At 66.2% G+C, this 19,639-nt stretch overlaps 5 protein-coding genes across 14 annotated transcripts; 2 read left to right on the forward strand and 3 right to left on the reverse strand.

Moving 5' to 3' along the window:
• Positions 1 to 1,375, reverse strand: STPG3 (sperm-tail PG-rich repeat containing 3). The gene is made up of 4 exons (XM_021081246.1): positions 775 to 1,375; positions 598 to 686; positions 230 to 527; positions 1 to 134 (listed from the first exon to the last, which is right to left on the reverse strand). The coding sequence occupies exons 1-4, from the start codon at positions 1,373 to 1,375 to the stop codon at positions 1 to 3; spliced, it is 1,122 nt and encodes a 373-aa protein (XP_020936905.1).
• Positions 1,376 to 3,597: 2,222 nt separating this feature from the next.
• Positions 3,598 to 7,130, forward strand: FAM166A (family with sequence similarity 166 member A). Its single transcript, XM_021081192.1, has 7 exons — positions 3,598 to 3,686; positions 4,971 to 5,185; positions 5,266 to 5,528; positions 5,619 to 5,745; positions 6,026 to 6,120; positions 6,419 to 6,536; positions 6,904 to 7,130. Exons 1-7 carry the CDS (start codon positions 3,631 to 3,633, stop codon positions 6,990 to 6,992), a joined length of 963 nt encoding a protein of 320 aa, XP_020936851.1. The 5' UTR covers positions 3,598 to 3,630; the 3' UTR covers positions 6,993 to 7,130.
• TUBB4B (tubulin beta 4B class IVb) lies at positions 6,983 to 9,612 on the reverse strand. The gene is made up of 4 exons (XM_003122352.5): positions 9,259 to 9,612; positions 8,862 to 8,970; positions 8,675 to 8,785; positions 6,983 to 8,188 (listed from the first exon to the last, which is right to left on the reverse strand). The coding sequence occupies exons 1-4, from the start codon at positions 9,313 to 9,315 to the stop codon at positions 7,128 to 7,130; spliced, it is 1,338 nt and encodes a 445-aa protein (XP_003122400.2). The 5' UTR covers positions 9,316 to 9,612; the 3' UTR covers positions 6,983 to 7,127.
• Positions 9,100 to 13,614, forward strand: LOC106507781. Its single transcript, XM_013989307.2, has 2 exons — positions 9,100 to 10,079; positions 13,300 to 13,614. The coding sequence occupies exons 1-2, from the start codon at positions 9,100 to 9,102 to the stop codon at positions 13,541 to 13,543; spliced, it is 1,224 nt and encodes a 407-aa protein (XP_013844761.2). The 3' UTR covers positions 13,544 to 13,614.
• On the reverse strand, positions 13,514 to 18,907 carry SLC34A3 (solute carrier family 34 member 3). Of its 10 annotated transcripts, none has more exons than XM_021081181.1 (14): positions 18,804 to 18,892; positions 18,216 to 18,437; positions 17,987 to 18,094; positions 17,613 to 17,753; positions 17,147 to 17,275; positions 16,922 to 17,065; positions 16,737 to 16,848; positions 16,450 to 16,645; positions 16,153 to 16,242; positions 15,966 to 16,059; positions 15,715 to 15,882; positions 15,521 to 15,637; positions 15,323 to 15,447; positions 13,514 to 14,078 (listed from the first exon to the last, which is right to left on the reverse strand). In XM_021081181.1, exons 3-14 carry the CDS (start codon positions 18,069 to 18,071, stop codon positions 13,614 to 13,616), a joined length of 1,866 nt encoding a protein of 621 aa, XP_020936840.1. In that variant the 5' UTR covers positions 18,072 to 18,094; positions 18,216 to 18,437; positions 18,804 to 18,892; the 3' UTR covers positions 13,514 to 13,613. The 10 variants fall into 10 exon arrangements, with proteins under 10 accessions (XP_020936840.1, XP_020936847.1, XP_020936844.1 ...); XM_021081188.1 differs by having other exon boundaries at positions 13,514 to 14,914; XM_021081185.1 differs by having other exon boundaries at positions 17,613 to 17,702; positions 18,165 to 18,437.
• Positions 18,908 to 19,639: the final 732 nt, after the last annotated feature.

Genomic DNA, 19,639 nt, shown 5'->3' on the forward strand with positions numbered 1-19,639 from the left:
CTAGAGTGTGCAGAAGGGGCCCGTGTCGTGGCGCTTGGGTCTTCGCACGCCTTGGATGACCACCCGGGGTGCCCAGGGGAAGCGTGTGCTGTAGCGGTCCTCCACGTCGTAGGCGGTGGGGCCCGGGGTGCAGGCTGCATAGAAAGAAGGGAGGAGCCCTGCGCAAGGCCTGCCCCCCACCCCCCACATGCCTCCCCGACCCCCCTCCCCCAGGCCCCTGCTCCCTTACAGGAGCCCACCCAGGAGGCAAGCAGCGGCGAGCGGCTCATGGAGAAGGCGGGCGGGCTCGGGCTCCTCAGGCGGCACCCAGGAAGGATGTTGTAGCTGTTGGGGCTGGGGCCCGTCTCGTCCCGTGGGGCCGGAGGAGGGGGCTGCAGGGGGCGCTGGGCCCAGGGCCCCACACCCCGTGCCTGCAGCTGCCCGGGGAGGGCTCTGGCCCGGGGGGTCCTGGAGCCGGGGTGGCCCCCAAAGCTGAAGGCCGGCCCTGCAGGCGGGCTGAGCGGCTGGTAGTCAGCAGGTGACGGCCACTGCGGGGAGAAGCTGCTACAGGACCGTCCCTGGAGGGCCCCCCCTGGACCCGCGGGGTGAGCTCCCCACCTTTTGCTCTTGGTTGAAGTCAGCTTTCTGGGTGAAGGGGCTTTCGCTCTGGAACCACATGGTCTGCCAGGCCCTGCGGCCGCCGCCCTCTGCAGTGGAGGACCGTGTCACACCAGGGAGGCTGGTGGCTGGGGTCCCACTCCCGGGGCGGGTGAGGGCGCGGGGAGGGGCACAAACCGTGGGGGGGGTGCTTGCGGCCGATGCTGAAGTAAGGGTGTGGGAAGGACGAGCGTATGGAAGCATCTGGCCCCTGGTACCTGGCGGGGCCGGGGACATCCATGTCGGTCCCGACGGGAGAGCGTCGCTCCAGCACTGGCAGAAAGCAAGCTCTGGGTCTGGGTCCTCCCGGGGGCGCCCCCGCAGCCCCTGCCTGCCTTCTGAAGGAACTGGGGCTGGGGTAGCAGGAACCCTTCCTCACACGGCTCCTTCTGGGTCCAGGCGCAGGCGGGTGGGGGCTCAGAGAGGAGGCCCATGTGCATCCTGGGGCCTGCTGGAAGCTCCTGCACCCCTGGGGGCCACCTCTCACCCCAGGCGGCCCCCAGCTCCAGCTCCAGGGCTGACAGCAGCACAGCAGCACCGGGCCTCCTGCGAGAGTCGTGGACAGCCGCTGTTGGCCCAGCCCGATGGCCAACCCCCTCTGCTGCCCAGCCCGCCCGTCGCCCGGGAGGTACAGGGAAGGCAGAAGTGTCATCTGTCTCAGGGGGCCGTGGGTCCAGTGTTTGCCTCCATAGATGTGAAAATTTGCCAGGAATTTAACGGCCTTCTGGTCAAAATTCATTGTTGGGGTCTCTGGCTCCCTCCTCCAGGGACGTCGTGGGGTTCTGTGACCTCACTGGCTGGCAGTGCCCCCACCGTTGCCAGGGCCTCCCTGGAGAAGCAGCAGTGTCCAGCCCTGGAGGAGCCCCTGCCCTGACCGGCCAGGTGGGTGCCTGGGACCGGCCTTGGCAAGCAGCCCCGCGGCCCCACCCCTGGCTCTGCCTCCTTTCCTCCCTCCCCCTTTCCTGGCCCAACCTTCCACTTTCCTGGATTTTAGGGTCTCCCAGGGAGTTGGAGGTCCACTCTAGTAGGGCTTCTGGGGAGACCGAGGCCCTGGCAGAGCTGGGGGTGCCGAGCTGTGCAGGGCCAGTGGAAGGAGGTGTCAGGCGGGGGGGTCCAGGAGCTGCCTGGAAACTGCCCTGGGGAAAGCAGGGCAGCAGTGGGTGGGGCTGCGTGGACCGGGCTGACCTTCAGGCAGGCCCGGCGGCCCTGGCAGGGCTGAGGTGTGGGGCACAGGGGCTGCAAGCTATCCCGAGTGGACGGAGCTACTTAGGCTGCAACGCAAAGGAACAACGAGGCTGAGTGAGCCACAGTCCATCTGGCCAGCAGGGCCCTCCAGAGCCAACCAGCCGGCCAGCCCCAGCCCTGGCCCTGACCTTGGCCTAAGCTAGGCAGGACCCGGCCCGAACGTCTTACCCTCCGTGTCCTCTCCAGACCCCTCCCATCCAGCACGGACCCTGCCTGGCTCGGCGGGCGGTCCAGATGGACAGACTGGTAGAGAACTCTTAGAAAAAATACACATTTTGGAGTTTCCGTTGTATCTCAGCAGTGACAAACCCAATAGTATCCATGAGGGCACAGGTTCAATCCCTGGCCTCGCTCAGTGGGTTAAGAATCTGGCGCATGAGCTGTGGTGTAGGTTGCAGACCTGGCTTGGATCCTGCCTTGCTGTGACTGTGGTGTAGGCCGGCAGCTACAGCTCTGATTCAACCCCTGGCCTGGGACCCTCCGTATGCCGCAGGTGCGGCCCTAAGAAGAAAAAAAAAAAAAAAAAAAAAATGCAGGAGTTCCCAACGTGGCTCAGCGGTTAACAAATCCGACTAGGAACCACGAGGTTTCGGGTTCCACCCCTGGCCTGGCTCAGTGCTTCCATCCCTGGCCCGGCCATGAGCTGTGGTGTAGGTCGTGGATGCGGCTCGGATCCGTGTGGCTGTGGCTGTGGCTGTAGTGGAGGCCGGCAGCTGTAGCTCCCATGTGACCGCCTCGCCTGGGACCCTCCGTGTGCCGCGGTCATGGGGAGCGCGGGCCTCTCCCAGGGATGGGGACGTGCTCGCCCGTCGCCCCGAACACCCATCACGTCCTCAGGACAGACGCACCAAGCGGAAGCCCTGGGCCAAAGCGGAGCCGTCTGGAGGCACTTGCCCCATGTCCCCAGGCTCCAGGTGGTTCTCATGCTGCCCAGGTGTGTCTGAAACCGCTAGCAGCGTCGTCCTGGCCGCGTTTATCCGGGGGAGGCTCCGTCTTCTGCCTGTCTGTGCACAGACGCCGGTCCCTGAGGCGGCGACGTTAATGTGCGTGCTTCTCTCTCTCGGGGACTCTTTTTTTAGGTTTGTTCTGTCGGTTCCTTCTACCGATATCATATCTGCACCGAACACTTGCTGCAAACGTTTGTCCCGGTTTGTCGTCCGTCTTTTAACACTGCGTGTACTGCTTTTCTTTTCCACGTCTGCGTGACGTGTCCTTGAACCCGCTGGTCTTTTCCTTTCTGGTGGTTTTCCTCATTTTTATGGTGAGAAAGTCCTCCCCTCACACACACACAATCAGGACGTGTTTAAAATGGAAAAGAGTGCTCAGCGCCAGGGAAAGTGCCCTCCAGGACAGCGTCCCCGCAGCTCCGCGGCTAGACCGTCCCTCCGAGGAAGGCGACGCCGCTGCCAAAGCTCCCGGGGCCTCTCGTCTGAGAAAGGGGCCTGGGGGGGCTCCTCTAGCCTCACGCTGGGGGCTGTTGTTCACTTGGCTACTGGCGTCCTGCAGGCAGCAAGCCCAGGCCCCACGCCGACCCTCGCTTCCTCGCGGGGCGGACTCAGCTGCAACTAGTCCCAGTTTTCCAAGCTCTGGGTCCTCAGCCTGCCACCTCCCGGCCTGCCTGGGCCTCAGTGTCCGGACCATGAAATGGGCGTGTTCGGCGGCCTCGTCACAATGGTTGCCAGGCAACAGGGCTCCTCTCCATGCAGGCAGCAGAAGGGCTGGAGCTGGACACGGCAGAGCTGAGCCGTGATGACAACCACTCAGAAGCACAACCTCTTTCCGCCAGAACCTCACTACATCCCTGGGTGAGCCCCGGAGCCCCGGACGGAGGGAGGCTGGGGCCAGGCATCGGGGAGCAAGGCCGGGGCCTGTGTGCTCAAGGCCAGCCGTGAGGGGCGCCCCAGGAGGCAGCGGCCGGAGGGTGGGGCCCTTGAGCAGGAGCCTGGCCTGTGGACCTGGGAGGCCAGGGAGTGGGGGTGGGGCTGCAGGGACCTGGTGACCCCCCTGCTGCTGCAGGCATATACTGGTTGTCAGCATGTTTGTGGAGAGCAGAAACGGGGGACAGCCTGACAGTTGGGGAGACTGGCCTCTCACTCCAAAGAGTGCTCCACGCTTTACAGAGGAGATCAGCATCCAGAGTGAACGGATGGCCGCGGATAGCCAGGCTGCTTCAGCGGGTACCCCCACGTCAGAATCAGAGACAGGCGTCCCCAGCGTGTGTGTGCACACCTGCACACATATCCACGTGCAAGGAAAAGCCTGGGAAGAACCAGACTCATCTTGGCGTCCCTGTCGTGGTGCAGTACAAACGAATCCAACTAGGAACCATGACACTGCGGGTTCGATCCCTGGCCTCGCTCAGTGGGTTAAGCATCTGGCGTTGCTGTGGCGGTGGTGCAGGCCGGTGGCTACAGCTCCGATCAGACCCCTAGCCTGGGAACCTCCATGTGCCACGGGTGCAGCCCTAAAAAGCAAGCGAGCAAACAAACAAAAGGACCAGACCCCTCTCTTGGGCGAGACGACCCTGAAGAGGCTCTGCCTTCAGCCTTGCTCAGCTCGTTAACCAACCTGCCTTCACTTTAGCAGATTTAGAAAGAAAACAACTCACATTCCGTGGGTGTCACACCGGCCACCCTTCAGGGCTTAGCAGCAGACACCCCCACAACGCTCAGCTCAACCTCACCTCCCACCAGCCGCCTGGGCAGCCAGCGGCCACGCCTTCCTGGTGGGACCACCTCGTGTACAGCCGGCTCCCCTGTGCCTCAGCCCAGACCCTGTCACCATCCCTATTCGCTCTGAGGGGACAGAGCTCCCCGTTCCGTTCCCTCCTCTTTGAGCCCCTTGTTGTTGGAAGGTGGCTGGGTGCCAGCACGGGGGGTACCCCAATGGCGATCGTGTCGAGGGAGCACCCCTCCTGGGGGTGGGGCTCTTCTCAGTGCTTGGCGAGGGCTGCCCGTTGGAGCCCAGAGCGTCCCAGAAGGCAGGTGCTGCTGTGACCCCACCCTGCAGGGGAGGTGGAACAGCCTGCCTGTGGCCAGCAGGCCGGCTGCACACCTGCTCGAAGGGGCCTCCTCCTCTCTCCTCCGCAGCTATGCTGGCTTCTACCCGCAGCTGCGCTACCAGGTGGGGGACACCTACGGGCGCACCACGGCGCAGCTGCTCACAGACCCCAGCGTGCGCAAGAGCCCCTGCTCTGTGCTGTCCCCCATAGCCAAGCCCAAGTTCATCGAGGACTTCAGCAAGTCCAAGCCGCCTCTTGTGCCCTGCCGTGACCTGACCGAGCCCTACCTCCCCCACTACACTGGTAACCGCCTGCCCACGGGCCCTGCTGCTCCCGGCACGTCCTCCCACCCGCTGTCGCTCAAGCCTGCTCTGTCCATACAGGTCGGAAGCCCTACAAGAACTTTGAGGTCCTGGGCCGGTTCCCACCACAGGGGGTGGATGCCCAGGGGCCACTGGAGGCAGAGAAGGTTGCCTGGCCAGCCCCACTGCCTGCAGGGTTCATGCCCTACCCCCCCTACCCGCCATGCCCACCAGGCAGGAAGGGGGACTCCAGGGACCTCGGACACCCGGGCCTGCGGCTGGCCTTAGGGGAAGAGGGCTGGAAGAGCACCACCCCTGCCCACGAGGCCCCCGGGCAGTACCAGGTAACTGGGAGCCCAGGGAGCCGTGGGAGGAGCCTCACCCCAGCCAGGCCCAGGTGGGGGCTGGGGTGGTGACTTCCCGCCTGCTTTCAGCTGTACCACTGCAGGCAGGATAAGTACCCGCCCCCAGGGCGCCAGCAGGAGACCCTAGACGTGGGCAGGCTCCACGGGCTGCCGCAGCTGGACCACCCCAACCTGATCCAACGCAAGGCCATCTCAGGTGGGTGCCGGGGCCCAGGCTAGGGGACAGCCAACAGCCCCCCAAGGCTGCAAGGCCCCTGGCGGGGGGACATCCGACCCTGCCCCCTCCCAGGGCTGCAAGAGCCCAGGCAGGTCTGGGGAAGCGCACTGAGGTGACAGGCCGTGCAAGGGCTCTGGCCCCACCCCGACCCCACCAGCAGCGTTTAGGGTGAAAGAGGGGTCCTGACCTGACAGCCCTGGGAGCCCAGGGGAAGGTGGGAGACCTGGGGGGGGACTCTGACCTCCTCCTCCCCTCCCAGGCTATGCTGGCTTCATCCCCCGCTTTGCCTGGGTGATGGGGATGAATTACCATGATGGGCTCATGCAGGCCATGGATGAATTTGACAAGAGCCAGGTACGTGCACACTATGCCCATACCTGCTCCCAGGTGCCCACTGCAGCATGCCACGCCTCGGCCCTCTGCGGGCTCTGCTGGCCCAGAGAGGCTGCTCCCCTCTGCCCCCTTCCTCCCAGTCCTTCCGGCCAGGTCTGGGCCCCCAGCTCTGGAGTGTTGTTGGCGGGGGGGGGACAGAAGAGACGCTTGAGCCACCTCCCAGGAGGATGAATGCCAGCCCCGTACCCACTGGGGCCTTCTGCTTACCGGTTTCCAGCTGGGGGAGGTAGCACAGGGCAGGGCCTGCCTGTCTCCCCAGTTCCTGCTCAGAAATCCCATCTGCGCCCTGGGGGAGAGGCTGCCCAGAACGCACTGGCCCAGCAACGCCATCTACAACAGCCAGGGCCTGAGACCTTTCTACATGGGGTTCATACCATGTGAGTGCAGTAGACTCCTTGCCCACCTGACAAGCAAGGTCATGGTGACAGGCCACTGCGGAGAGGGGACGGTGGCTGGGGCCCCTCACCCCCACCAAGCCACAGACAGGCCCCCCGGGTGACCACAGGGTTCCCCTCGAGTCAGACTCCCTGCTGTCCCCGGCGTGGCAGGGCAGGGGCTCACACCGAAAACTAGAAGCCGGCTGCCTCCAGAGCTTCCCTGTGCACAGCCAGGCCCGCCTCCAAGAGGCAGGTGCCCAGGGAACCCTCCACTCCCCAGGAGTCTGCGTGTTCCCAGGCTGCGCCCACCCTCCCAACGGCCACCTGCACGCTCACCCTGAGCTCACTGCGGCCTTGCCCTTTGCAGCCGCACAGGACAACTACGCGCTGACCTTCGGCAACAGCACCCGAAAGGCCTATCAGAAAGAAATGGAGAGGCGAAAGCAGCCACTATGAAAAGGCTTTAATGGTGGTGTCTGTACAGCATGTGATGTCGAGACAGGAAGAAGAACAGATACACACACGATGAGACGGAGCTATCAGAGAACAGGCTGGGAGTGAATAAAGAGGTCCCTCGGGTACCACACGGCCCTAGGCCACCTCCTCCTCGGCCTCCTCCTCGAACTCGCCCTCCTCCTCGGCCGTGGCGTCCTGGTACTGCTGGTACTCGGACACCAGGTCGTTCATGTTGCTCTCGGCCTCGGTGAACTCCATCTCGTCCATGCCCTCGCCCGTGTACCAGTGCAGGAAGGCCTTGCGCCGGAACATGGCCGTGAACTGCTCCGAGATGCGCTTGAACAGCTCCTGGATGGCCGTGCTGTTGCCGATGAAGGTGGCCGACATCTTGAGGCCGCGCGGCGGGATGTCGCACACGGCCGTCTTGACGTTGTTGGGGATCCACTCCACGAAGTAGCTGCTGTTCTTGTTCTGCACGTTGAGCATCTGCTCGTCCACCTCCTTCATGGACATGCGGCCCCTGAACACAGCAGCCACCGTCAGGTAGCGGCCGTGGCGCGGGTCGCAGGCGGCCATCATGTTCTTGGCGTCGAACATCTGCTGCGTGAGCTCGGGCACCGTCAGCGCGCGGTACTGCTGGCTGCCGCGGCTGGTCAGCGGCGCGAAGCCAGGCATGAAGAAGTGCAGGCGCGGGAAGGGCACCATGTTCACAGCCAGCTTGCGCAGATCGGCGTTGAGCTGGCCGGGGAAGCGCAGGCAGGTGGTGACCCCGCTCATGGTGGCCGACACCAGGTGGTTGAGGTCCCCGTAGGTGGGCGTGGTCAGCTTCAGGGTGCGGAAGCAGATGTCGTACAGGGCCTCGTTGTCGATGCAGTAGGTCTCATCCGTGTTCTCCACCAGCTGGTGCACGGAGAGGGTGGCGTTGTAGGGCTCCACCACCGTGTCCGACACCTTGGGCGAGGGCACCACGCTGAAGGTGTTCATGATGCGGTCGGGGTACTCCTCCCGGATCTTGCTGATGAGCAGGGTGCCCATCCCAGACCCGGTCCCCCCACCCAGCGAGTGGGTCAGCTGGAAGCCCTGCAGGCAGTCACAGCTCTCCGCCTCCTTCCTCACGACATCCAGCACCGAGTCGACAAGCTCTGCGCCTTCTGTGTAGTGCCCCTTGGCCCAGTTGTTCCCGGCACCACTCTGACCTGTAAGAGAGCAGCCGGTCACTCTTGGGCCACCAAAGAGGCCAAATAACACACCGTGTGGTGACGCACAAAACCCATCCTGCACAAGAGCCGACAAACCCCCCAAACTGATAAGACGACAATCACCCCATTAAAAGTTAAGGAGCCAAGCTAAGGTCGTTGAACAAGCTGGCCGCTCCCACAGGCAGCGCCTGCCAATTCCCACAGGAAGCCGAGCTGCCGCTGTCACCACCCCAGCCTTGTCAGCAGGGAGATGACATCTGCTCCTTCCCGAAGCACCGACAGCTGGGCCTTCCCCCCAAAGCCGCTTTAGGAGAGGGGATTGAGGGATTCAAGGCGGGGGGTTGCCCCGGAGCCCAGCCTCTACGGGGGCACAGTGGCTCAGGACCTCGGCCCTGCGGTCCTGAAGACGGCGACCTTGGGCACCCCTTGACCTCTGAGTCGTTCTAGCTATCACGCCGCCACCCAACCGGAGCCGCCGCTCACCGAAGACGAAGTTGTCCGGCCTGAAGATCTGCCCGAAGGGCCCCGAGCGCACGGAGTCCATGGTGCCCGGCTCAAGGTCCACGAGCACGGCGCGAGGCACGTACTTGCCACCTGAGAGACAGGAGAGCGTCAGCGTGGCAAGGACCGCCGGGCGCAAGTGGGTGGGGAATGGGCGCGGGGGTCTCACCGGTGGCCTCGTTGTAGTACACGTTGATCCGCTCCAGCTGCAGGTCGCTGTCCCCGTGGTAGGTGCCGGTAGGATCGATGCCATGCTCGTCGCTGATCACCTCCCAAAACTGCGGGAGACGCGGGCGGACCGGGGCTGAGTCACGCCGGAGCAGCCCGGAGCCCGCCCCGCCCGGGACGGCGCGGCCCTCCACTCCCCTCCCCCCGCCGCCGCCGCCGCCGCCGCCGCCGCCACCAGCATGCCCCCGCCGGCCGCGCAGCGGTCCCCGCCGGGTCTCGGGTCCCAGCGCCGCGCGGGGCCGCAATGCGGGGGCGCCGTCCGCCCGCTGCCGCCATCTTTCCTGGCGCCCGCCGGCCCCGCCCGGAGGATCTGCGCCAGACCCGATGCCCCAGCTCACCTTGGCGCCGATCTGGTTGCCGCACTGGCCGGCCTGCAGGTGCACGATCTCCCTCATGGCTGCTGCGGCGACGGCAGGGGCGGAGGCGACGGCGGCGGCAGCAGAAGGCCTGTAAGAAAAGCCGAAGAGCGGGCGCGCAGAATGCTACAACCGACGCACCGCCGGCACTTATATACTCACCGCACCCGCCCCCGTCAGCCCGGTATTGGGCTACTGGAACGAGGCTGGCGAGCGAACTCGTTTGATTGGCTGAGGCCCGATCAATCGAGGGTCCTAAAGCCCACCCTACCAACGCCTTGCACTCTTTATTGGTCAGCCGCGGCCTCAGCTCTCCCTATCAAAATGCCCCCCCTCGCTCTGCGGTGCTCTGTCCATTGGATGTTTCAAATGATTGATTTGTCCTTTCATTGGCTGGTCCCGGAGAGCACGCCGACAGGCTGGTGCTATTGGCTGCGCAGGGCGAGCGTCCTGGTAACCGCCGCAGTGCCGCGGAGACTGCGAGGGCGGGGACGAGCCCTTCCGCCCGGCCGCGGAGGAGGGACGGCAGAGGGCTGGAGAAGGGCGGGCGGGCCGCGCCCCGTGGGCGAGCGCGCAGGCCCGGGCCCCGCCGTGCGCCTTCGGGTGGGCTTCCGGGCGCACCTTGGCGGGCCTCCGAGCCGCGGGGCGGTTCACGGCAGAGACACGCGGGGCTCAGGGGCCAAGGGACGGCGGCGCCGGGGCGGGCGTTTCGGTGGAGTCGGACCCTCCACGCAGAGCAGCGGAGGCCCTAGGGCTCCCTGCTCCCTTCCTTGGTCCGCAGGCTCGCACCCGTCGCGGGCAAGGTGAGGGAGCACGTGGGCCCGCTGCGCGGGGCTGGGGCGAGGGGCCGAGGCGGGGAGAGGTGGGCACGGGTGGGGAGAGGAGGGCGGGGCGGCACGGGGCTCTGCCCGGCAGCGGCTTGTTGTGGAGACCGCGCTGGCTCCGCGCCCGTCGCCTTGGTGCCTTGGCCCCAGGGGTGCACAGAGCTGCGTGGAGAGCAGGGCGGCGCCCAGGCCTCTAGGCAACCGTGGATCGGTACGCCCGGGTGGACAACTGCTTTTGCGTTTTGTGTGTTGTTCGCGGAGGCGGGGCCAACTTATGAAGGAAAAACTGTTAAATTACATGCGGTCACACCTTTAATCAATCGTTCTAGAAAGAGTACAGTTGCGTTATATTTGGGAAACATCTTAAAACACAATGAATTACTTGGGTCCTCCCGTGCAGTCTCCCTGCCGTGCTAAACGGGGGGGCGGGGGGGGGCTCTAGGTTCTGATTTTCTCAGTAAGGTTCTTACTCTCCTTTGCTCCCCAACTCGAAGGCGTTGAAGACAATACCTGGTCATTTCTATCTAGAGAGAACCGTTTCCCTCCTCTCCATGTAATCCGTAATGCCCAGGGTCATGGCACACTGCAGGGTTGCGACACATCACCGTACACTTCGTGGTGGGTGACACTGTTGGGTCAGGCCACATGCTGGCATAGATGCCGCCTTCCCGTCCCTGAGGGTGGGCTGCCGCTGTGCTCCTCGGGGCTGCAGTCCTGACCTGGAGGGTGAGTCAGCATGTACCAGGTGCTGCTTGTCAGTCCCAGCGGGGCCTGGGGACCAGCCCCCTCCGTCCAGGAAGGTGGGTCTGGTTTCTGCTGGCCACAGGCTGTGGCATATGGGGTGTGCAGGGTCACTGCCTGGCATTCTGGGTTCTCACAGTGCCCTGCAAAGTTGCTTAGCTGCCCAAACAGCAGTCTGCAAGGCCCTGGCACTGCAGCAGGGGGGTTCTTGGGCCTGGTAGCATTAAATTGTCACAAATCCACAAATTGGTGAGAAAGGGAGAAGCTCCGATTTTTCTCCAAGTGAGCTGTGCAAAGCCTGCTGAGGTTTCTCTTTGAGGTGTTTGTCAAAACCGTCCCACCTCAGCCGCCCCCTGGACTGGGACCCCACTGGTACAGGCCCACTCCCTGTGACTGGTGCCCATGGGCCTGGGAGTCCAGTGCGGCACTGCTCCTTTACAGGAAACAAGAGAGGTTGTGTCACTCACCTGGGAGAGAGCCCCAGAGCTCTCTCCGGGGCACCAGATTGTCTGCCTTGCCTTTCGGAAGTGAACACTGGCTGGGAACAAGACAGCCAGAGCCTCCCTGTGGCTCTGAGCCAAGGACCACAGTTGCCACTGCTGCACAGGGCTGGCGGGGGGAGGCCCTGCAGGTCCCCGCCCTCTGCCACAGCGTGGAGAGCTGGCCTTGCGTGGGGCAGAGGGCCCGGGTCCAGGTGTCTGGGCCCAGTGAGGGTCTGTGGCCTGGTGGGATGCAGGGCAGAGCAGGCCAGACCCAGGGAAGCCTGGGCCGGGACTGCGGGGGTGCCGGGCACCCGCCCCTCCCGCCCCAGCCTGCAGCTGTTGGAAGCTTCCACAACGACGGCTCTGTTTACCCGTGGCCATGGTCCCAGCGGGAGGGTGCGTTACCGCCGGCAGGAGCAGCAGGCAGACAGTGATCCTCAGCCTCAAAGGACCCAGCAGTGAGCCTTTGTGGGCGGCCTCACCCGCCCCGGAAGGAGAGGCGCGGGAGTGCCGACCTCCCCTCTCAGTGCCTTCCCACTGGGGGGGGCCCCCCACCATGTCCCATGGGAACTAGCCAGGCCCAGCCCCTCCGCAGGGGACTTCCATGGGAGGGAGGCTGATGGCAGAACCCCTGGTGTATCCTGAGGTCACAAAATTGGGGGGAAGCCAAAAGGAGGGGGGTGTGAGCCTATCGCGGGGGTCTTGCTCCCATGAAGCCCCTTGTGACTCTCAGAACAGGTGGCTAACTCTTCCCAAGGCCAGGGTGAACCCCAGACTCAGGAGACCTGGGGAGGGCTGAGAGAGGCTGGGGGACACGGAGAGGGCTGGGGACATGGAGGGGGCCTGAGGGGCTGGGGGGCACAGAGGGGCCTGAGAGGGGCAGGGGGACACGGAGGGGACTGAGGAGAAGTGAAACGTGGTCAAGGGGCCATCATCGCTCCTGGGGTCCCCTGGTCTCACCTTCCTGACCGCTCACACCTGTCCCTGGCTGGGTTTGGCCGGGCAGATCTGGGGGCTGGGAAGGAAGTGCCCACCACTAGGTCAGCACCTTTGCACTGAAGGAGGGGACTTGCTAGAGCAGCAAACTACAAACGGGGCAAAGCAGCCCCTGAGCAGGGTCAGCCCCTGTGCCAGCAGGTCTGCGCCCGCTCGGCCGGCTCAGCGCACCAGTTCTGGGTGAGAGACGCCAAGGCTCCTCTCTCCAGGTGGTGGCATGGGTCGGGCTGGGGTTGTGGGCAATCCTGGGCTGGAGGCGAGTCGGGTTACCGGCTGGCGGACAGACAAAAGGCTTCCTGTGTGGAAACCCGCCCCGCTGTGGGCAAGGGCAGGGGCGACCCCTTCCCGCTGGCCACCCCCACGTGGGCACCTGGCCCAGAGGCCCCCCTTCCGAGATGTTCTGCATAGCTGGGGCCTCCAGGTGCAAGAGGTGCCAGGCGTCGCGGGCAGGACTCACTTGCTGGGGTGGGGGGCGCTGAGTACCTGCTCTGCCCAGGCGAGTGAGGTGGCGCCCCTGGCGGTGGGCCAGGTGGAAGCTGGCGGACCCAGGATACTGCGTACTAGCTGGGCACCACCGGGCCCCCGTGGGCCCGTTCCCTCCCACGCGCCACTCCGGCAGCCTCCTGCCCTGCAGCCCTGCACCCAGAAAGAGAGCGGGGTTGGAACGGGGATGAGAGAGCAGGAGTAGGGCGCCTCGGGGCCGCCCGGTTCTTACCTGAACCCTCCCTACGCCCCGATGCACCTGCGGGACTCGGGCCCCGCCAGGGCCACATGACGTCCTCCAGTCCGACCGCCCACAGTGGGGCTGGACGGCTCAGGAGCTGCCCGCGCGGGTCCTCGGAGCAGTGGCGCCGGAGAGCCAATCCCCCGTCCCTCCTGACCCCACGCGGAAGGGCTCCAGCCACTCAGGAGCCCAGATTCTTGCTGCAGGATGTCTCCGAGCTCCGGACCTACTGCTACTTAGGGCCTTCTGTTCCCAGGGGCCGAGAGGAGATAAGCTACAGCCCTGGCCATCTGGAGTCAGCTGCGTGGGCGCCCCTCGAGGGCGGCCAGCTCCCTCGCGGTCTCAACGCAGGCCCCCAAGTATCCGCTGGGGGGCAGCATCGGCGCTGCTACACCCCCAGATCCCTCCGGAGGCCGGCGGAACCCACTTCCACCCCCTGGCAGCCCTGGTTGGAGAGAGAAGACCACCCATGCCTGGGCAGAGTCTGGTTTATTTGCTAAGAAAGCCACCCGAGTGAGTCAGAAGTCCACAGCTTCTAGGATCCCCCAGGGCACCCAGAGGTCAACCCCCTCACAACTGCTGGGAAGCCAGGACCTCGGGGTTCTCATAGCAGTGGGCCTCCTTGGCCACGGCCTGAGGAGGGCTGCAGACCTGGCAGGGACAGCAGCGGCTCACCAGGCGGTCCCAGGGCTCCAGAGAACGGAGCCAGAGGGGCAGCCAGGCCCAGGAGCGCAAGCGGCGGGGCAGCCAGGCTGGCTGGTGCCGCTGCAGGACTGTGACCAGGACGATGAGGACAATCAGCACCACCAGGGGCCCCCCAACTGCAGCCAGCACGATACCCCCCGCCAGGGAGAGCCCGAAGGCAGCCAGAGGCAGCAGCAAGAAGCCGAGCAACAGGTAGGCGATGGCCACCCAGCGGTAGCGGGCAGTCAGGTCCCCAAAGTGCTTGGCCAGTGGGATGGGCAGCCGTAGGATGGGCACCACGTACCACAACAGGATGCCGATCAGGTTGAAGAAGAAGTGGATGAGGGCGACCTGGGGGGCGGAGGGCAGGCGGGGGTCAGGAGCCTGGACTCAGTGGTTCAGGGTCCTCTGGGCTCCCCATGATGCCTGCCCTTCCCCTTCCTGGCAGAAAGGGCACCGAAGTCTGTCTGGGGTTCTGCTTGTTGGCCAAGATGGCCCCCTAGGAGGGCACGTTCCGCCCACACCCGCCGCACTGTGGGGGTCAGAAGCCCAGTACAGCCCCCCGTGTGGTAACTGCATCACTGATGGTTCCGCGGTTCGCCCTTCTCCAGAGCTGGCTTAGCTTCGCCGATGCGACATCCACAGCGACCCTGCTTATCCTCATCCCTGAGTGAGTTTGGCCACCCAGCCCCGGACTCTGGCCTGGCTCCTGTAGGGAGGAGTTACAGGGGCCCACACAGAGGGGACACAACTCCCTCCAGAGACGGGTCGCCAGAGAAGTTGAGTCAGTATGGTGGGCACAGTCTGGAGGGCTTCCTGGAGGGGGTGGAGCAGGGCCCTGCCCTGGGAGGTTCTGAATAGACAAAGATAGAGGCAAGGCAAGGGAGCAGATGGGAGTTGTGAAGGGCTGGGGTGCCTCCCCTTCCAGCGGGCAGCAGCCCAGCTGGATCCAGGCTCTCAGGAGCTGCAGCTGTCAGAGCTGAGACAGAGACAGTGGAAGAGAGCGGTCCCAGCCAGGGCAGTGGGGCATAGAGGACTGGGTGTGGAGCGCACAGCTGGGGGCTAGAGTCAGGTGTCCTGAGGGGGCCAGGATGCAGGGAGCAGCCGGCACAGGTGGGTGGGGCCTCCGAAGGAGGATGGTGAGTCCGGGTCCTTTTGGGTTTGGGCTGCTGGGGGTGGAGGGCGCCCTGGAGGTTGAGGGATAGAGAGGGGCTTGAGCACCCCTCCCTCAGGGCCAGGAGGTCTCAAAGGAACACAGCCGGGAGTAGGCAGGAGAGAGTGCAGAGAAGCTGCCGTGAGAAAGGAAGAGGGGGCCCCAGGGGTGCACGGTGCGGGAAATGATGAGGTGGCAGGGGAAGGGAGGGGGCCTGGGGTCCTAAGAGATGCCCTTGGGGCCCCAGGAGGTGGGGCCGCAGGTTTGAGCGGCAGCCAGAGGTGGGTCCCAGGAGAGCTTGGGCCTGAGGTCTCAGGGCGGGGGGGGGGGGGGGGGGGGCGGGGGGGGCTCTGGGCCGCAGGCGGCGGTGGAGGATGAGCCTGAGGGGAAGCCCAGGACCTGTCCTGGGAGTGGGAGGGCGCGGGGGCGCGGGCGGGGGTACCTGGACGCCACTGAGCAGCGTATCCGCAGGGCTGGCCAGGGCGGCCAGCAGGGCCGTGGTGGTGGTGCCGATGTTGGAGCCCAGCAAGAGAGGGTAGGCCCGGTCCAGGCTGATCACCCCGACCCCTGGGGGGAGCCGGGGTCATCGCAAGCCCTGAGCCCCGTTCCCCACAGCCAAGGTGCCGCCCAGTGTGCTCACCCATGAGTGGCACGATGGCTGCGGTGAAGACACTGCTGCTCTGGAGCACGAAGGTCAGGCCCGCACCCACCAGGATGGCCAGGTAGCCGCTGAGCCAGCTGAAGGGGAAGGGGAAGTCTGGGGAGGGGGAGCCGGTCCCGCCCAGCCCCGCCTCCTGGCCCCGCCCCCTCGGCTCCCGAGGCCCCGCCCCGCACCGGCATTGAGGACCGTCCGCACGGCCTGGGCGATGCGGCCCCGCAGGACGGAGTTGAGCAGCTTGACGATGAGGACGAGGCAGGCGCAGAGCACGAGCAGGGAGGCGGCCAGCAGGATGAAGCCCACGGCCAGGTCCGTGAGCACTGTGCCCGCAAACAGGTGGCGGCCTGGGGACCGGGCGGGGGCGGGTGAGCGGCAGCGGAGGGGCGGGGGGCGGGGGGCGGGGCGGGGGGCGGGCGCCGGGCCTCACAGGGCAGCAGCTCCTCCGGGGCAGAGCTGTTCCTCTCGGGACCCGGGCCGCCGCAGCCGCCGGCCGCTCCGCAGTGGCTGCTGTTCCCCGCGGTCTGGGAGGGCGAGGCAGGTAGGACTCAGGACGGCCGGATGGGCAGCCCTGGGTCATGCAGCAGGTGCGAGGTCAGGGGTCAGAGGCACCTCACCGGCTGCGCCCTGGTGCCGCACCATCTCTTAATGAGGCTACTGTTGGTGGTGTTGCCCGTGGCACTGCCCACGATCACATCAGCGTCCAGCTGCGGGACAGAGGGGGCTGGCGCTCGGGCTGGCTCCGCAGGACTTGCCTAGGACTCAGAGGAGCGCAGCCCAGCCCACTACGCTCTCTTCCCCCGCCCAGGGCAGCCCCCGCCCCTCTCCGCCACCTCCCCAGGAGTACCCGCCCCCTCGTGCCAGGGCTCGGGGCGGGGCCGCGGAGGTCCTGCCGGGAGCAGCAGTCACCTCACCTGCACAATAAGGTCTGTGAGCGGCCGGGTCAGCACCTTGAGGATGTCTGGTGCGTGCCCCCCGGGCTGCAGGCTGGCGACACCCAGGGTCAGAGCGCTGAGCCTCTCCAGCAGGGCGGCGGCGCTCTCTAGCGGCAGCAGGACCAGCACCGTGAGCCAGTTGAAAATGCCGTGCACGGCCGAGCCCCCGAAGGCCCTGAGGTCACATGGGGTGAGGTGGTCGGAGGCCTCAGCCTCCGCCGCCGCCCCCGCCCCTGGTCCCCCCCCCCCCCCCCCCGCCCACTCACCTCCGAAACACATCCCGGTCCCCCGACTGTGCCATCGAGACCAGGGTGCTGGTGATGGATGTGCCCACGTTGACACCCATGATGATGGGCACAGATGCCCGGACGGTCAGCACTGTGGGGGTGCCGTGTCAGCCTCCCTCCCCCTACCCAGCCACCACCATCCCACGAGGGGAGGGGGCACTCACGCTTGGAGGCCACCATGCTGACCACGATGGAGGAGGACGTGCTGGAGCTCTGCACGAGGACAGTGACCAGCACGCCGAGGACCAGCCCAGCCACGGGGTTGGACAGCACCACGTTGTCCTTGAAGGCGTCCCCGGCTACTTTGCCTGTGCCAGGGAGAGACGCGTGCTGAGGTGGGGCACGGCTGGCGGCCCGGCCTGCCCCTGGCCGCCCGGCCCGTCACTCACTGCCCAGCAGCTGGAAGGCAGAGCTGAGGATGTCCAGGGAGCAGATGAAGAGGTAGAGGCCGCCCAGGAGCCCGCAGGCCTTGAGGACGCCGACCACCACCTGCAGCGCCCTGCCGGTCACGCTGAGCTCTGAGGACACAGGGCAGGGCTGTCCCCAGCCGGTCCCCGCCCTGCCTCCCCTGCACCCTCCCGGGCTCCTTCTCCCCGCCGCCCAGGGCAGGGCCTGGGTCCCCTCCTCTGCGCCTTTGCTGAATGGCCAGGCAGGCGGCTCCTGGGGGCCTCTCGGACGCCTAACAGCCAGCAGGAGCGGGGAGGGGCAGGGTGTGCAGGGCAAGCTAAGGGACAAGGGGCCCCTCGCGGTGGTCCACACAGCAGGTTTCCGTGAGGCCCCTTCCTCTCTCTCCCGGAGGCCTCTCCGCCCTCAGACTCAGCAAGGCGAAGGCTCGCGGGGCACCTTCAGACCTACCTTTCCAGGACTGGCCAGTGTCCTTCAGCTGGGGGAGGGCCCAGGGGTCTGTGTCCCCCTCTTCCAAGGTGGGAGCAGAACCGGCGGTCCCTGCAGGGGTTGGGTCAGGCAGGGCCAGGGACCTGGCTGTCTCCTGGGCACCTTCGGGTGGGGGCGGGAGGGGGTGGAGGGGTCACGTCATGGGCTTGGGGGAAGGGACAGAAGCAGAAGGGAAAGGGGGCTTCTAACTGGTCTGGCCAAGCCCTGACCGGGGTTGTCAGGAGCCCCCTGGGCTCTCCCGGGGAGGGGCTGGAGCTGCTCCTCCCAGCTCATCCAGAGCAGCGGCTCAGGGGCCAGGGGGTGGCCAAGGCCGGGGACGCTGGGGCTGCTGATACCTGCATTTCCCAGACCCTGGTCCACCAGGCCAACTGTGTCCAGAGCACGGGGGGGCACCTGGCCGCCGGTGAGGGAATTCGGCATGGATTTGGGGCCCAAGTCCAGATCTGTGGGGGGCAGGGAGGTCAGAGGCAGCCCCTCCCCCCCTCTGCCCACCAGGTCCTGGGGTGTCCTGACCTGAGACCTCGCCGCTGTCCTCCCTTCCCACCCGCTCTTGGCCTTGGTGACCTTCTGTTTCCTCTGTCCACAGGGAGACGGCTGCAGGGACCTCAAGTGGCTGTCAGAGGAGCCCGGTCCAGTTTTGCGGGGACAGAGCTGAGGGCACCCGGGCTCTGCGGCTGGTCCTGGCTGGAAGAGGACCTGGTGGGCGGCCCAGGTGCTGGGGTGTGGACCGGAAGTGCTGGGAGCCGGGAACTCGGGGACCTCTCCTATCAGGTGTCACGGAGGCCGCTGCAGATGGTCGCGGCGTAGACTTTGGCATTTGATACCAGATGCAACGTCTCCACTTGATAAGGCCCCACCCTCAGTGATGCAGAGGGGGACAGGGGGCTTGGGCACCCCCACCCCACCTCAAGCCTCCCTCGGCAGCCTGCTGGGTCTGGAGCCCCCATCAAGCCCCACCTCGGCCCCCAGTCCCCAAGGCCCGGGTCCTCCAGGGCTTGCTGTCACCCCTCCCTCCTTCCGCCCCCAAGCAGGTCTCTGGTCCTCAGCTCCTGGAGGCTCGGGGTGGGGGTGGGGGGCTAAGCCCCGGGCCTGGAGGTCACCCAACCCTGACCCCGGTGCCCTGGGCCCCCGCCCGTTCCTAGCAGCTCCTACCTGTGTGAGTGCGAGGGGCACCTCCGGGCGGGAGACGGGGCGGGAGCAGCTGCAGGTCAAAGATCCTCCGGGCGCACACACATGACTCTGCTGTGTCTCCTGAGTCCCATTAATGTTTACCCAGGAGCTGAGGCCCCCAGGGGACCATCACAGCCCCGGTGCCTGCCTCGTCAGGTCCTGCTGTCACCCCAGGGGTGGCAGGGCTGTGCAGCTGGCCCTTAGGGCGGGACTTCCAGAGTAGCCACCTCTGTGACACTGTCAGACACTGCACGTGCCTGCTCGAGCCAGGGCAGGGTGTGGGCACTTTGGCCGGCTGGCCTAGGGACCCCTTGGGAAGGCTGCCCTGGGCCCTGTGGGCCTTAGGATCGTTTTCCTGCCCAGCCAGCGGGAGGTGGCCAGGGAGGGCAACAGCCCCTGAGGTCATCCAGGGCGGGTCTGGGTTCGAGGCCAGCTGAGCCTGACAGCACCCCCAGCACGCTCGGCCCCAGGGGTGGCCGGTAGTGGTCACGGTCACAGGTGCCCTGCCTCCATCTGCGGGTGGGGAGGGTGGGCGAGGCCCCTCCACCAGGCCACATAACTGCCCCACCCACTGCCCGGCCTCACCGGGACCAGGAGCCTCAGCCACCTGTTCTCTCCACCACCACTGAGCCAGGACCAGCCCCCCTGCTGGCGGGGTGCCTATAACTGGGGGCAGTCCCCTCCGTGCTCCTGGGCTGCTGCAGCCGACCCCTGCCCTGGGGCCTGGCCTCCCCAGCACCGGCTGCTGCCCACCGGCTCGCTGCGTGCAGGGGACTTTGTCCTTGGAGCGGAAGACGGTGCCTGGCTGTCCTCTCAGC

The sequence above is a fragment of the Sus scrofa genome, unplaced genomic scaffold (assembly GCF_000003025.6).
Source record: "Sus scrofa isolate TJ Tabasco breed Duroc unplaced genomic scaffold, Sscrofa11.1 Contig1206, whole genome shotgun sequence".
Classification (NCBI taxonomy): Eukaryota; Metazoa; Chordata; class Mammalia; order Artiodactyla; family Suidae; genus Sus; species Sus scrofa.

Bases quoted from the DNA above. Each gene is read 5' to 3' on its own strand.
- STPG3 (XM_021081246.1), bottom strand. From the start codon at position 1,375: ATGAATTTTGACCAGAAGGCCGTTAAATTCCTGGCAAATTTTCACATC. The intron at 687-774 runs GTTTGTGCCCCT...CCTCCACTGCAG, and splicing joins CCGCAAGCACCCCCCCCACG to AGGGCGGCGGCCGCAGGGCC. The intron at 135-229 runs GTAAGGGAGCAG...CTTTCTATGCAG, and splicing joins TGCCTCCTGGGTGGGCTCCT to CCTGCACCCCGGGCCCCACC.
- FAM166A (XM_021081192.1), top strand. From the start codon at position 3,631: ATGACAACCACTCAGAAGCACAACCTCTTTCCGCCAGAACCTCACTAC. The intron at 5,746-6,025 runs GTGGGTGCCGGG...CTCCCCTCCCAG, and splicing joins CCAACGCAAGGCCATCTCAG to GCTATGCTGGCTTCATCCCC. The intron at 6,537-6,903 runs GTGAGTGCAGTA...TGCCCTTTGCAG, and splicing joins CTACATGGGGTTCATACCAT to CCGCACAGGACAACTACGCG.
- LOC106507781 (XM_013989307.2), top strand. From the start codon at position 9,100: ATGCCCCCGCCGGCCGCGCAGCGGTCCCCGCCGGGTCTCGGGTCCCAG. The intron at 10,080-13,299 runs GTGAGGGAGCAC...TTCTGTTCCCAG, and splicing joins TCGCACCCGTCGCGGGCAAG to GGGCCGAGAGGAGATAAGCT.
- TUBB4B (XM_003122352.5), bottom strand. From the start codon at position 9,315: ATGAGGGAGATCGTGCACCTGCAGGCCGGCCAGTGCGGCAACCAGATC. The intron at 8,971-9,258 runs GTGAGCTGGGGC...CGTCTCCCGCAG, and splicing joins GCAACCAGATCGGCGCCAAG to TTTTGGGAGGTGATCAGCGA. The intron at 8,786-8,861 runs GTGAGACCCCCG...CCTGTCTCTCAG, and splicing joins GTACTACAACGAGGCCACCG to GTGGCAAGTACGTGCCTCGC.
- SLC34A3 (XM_021081183.1), bottom strand. From the start codon at position 18,071: ATGCCGAATTCCCTCACCGGCGGCCAGGTGCCCCCCCGTGCTCTGGAC. The intron at 16,849-16,921 runs GTGAGTGCCCCC...GCACCCCCACAG, and splicing joins CAGCATGGTGGCCTCCAAGC to TGCTGACCGTCCGGGCATCT. The intron at 15,883-15,965 runs GTGAGGCCCGGC...CCCGGTCCCCAG, and splicing joins CCCGGAGGAGCTGCTGCCCT to GCCGCCACCTGTTTGCGGGC.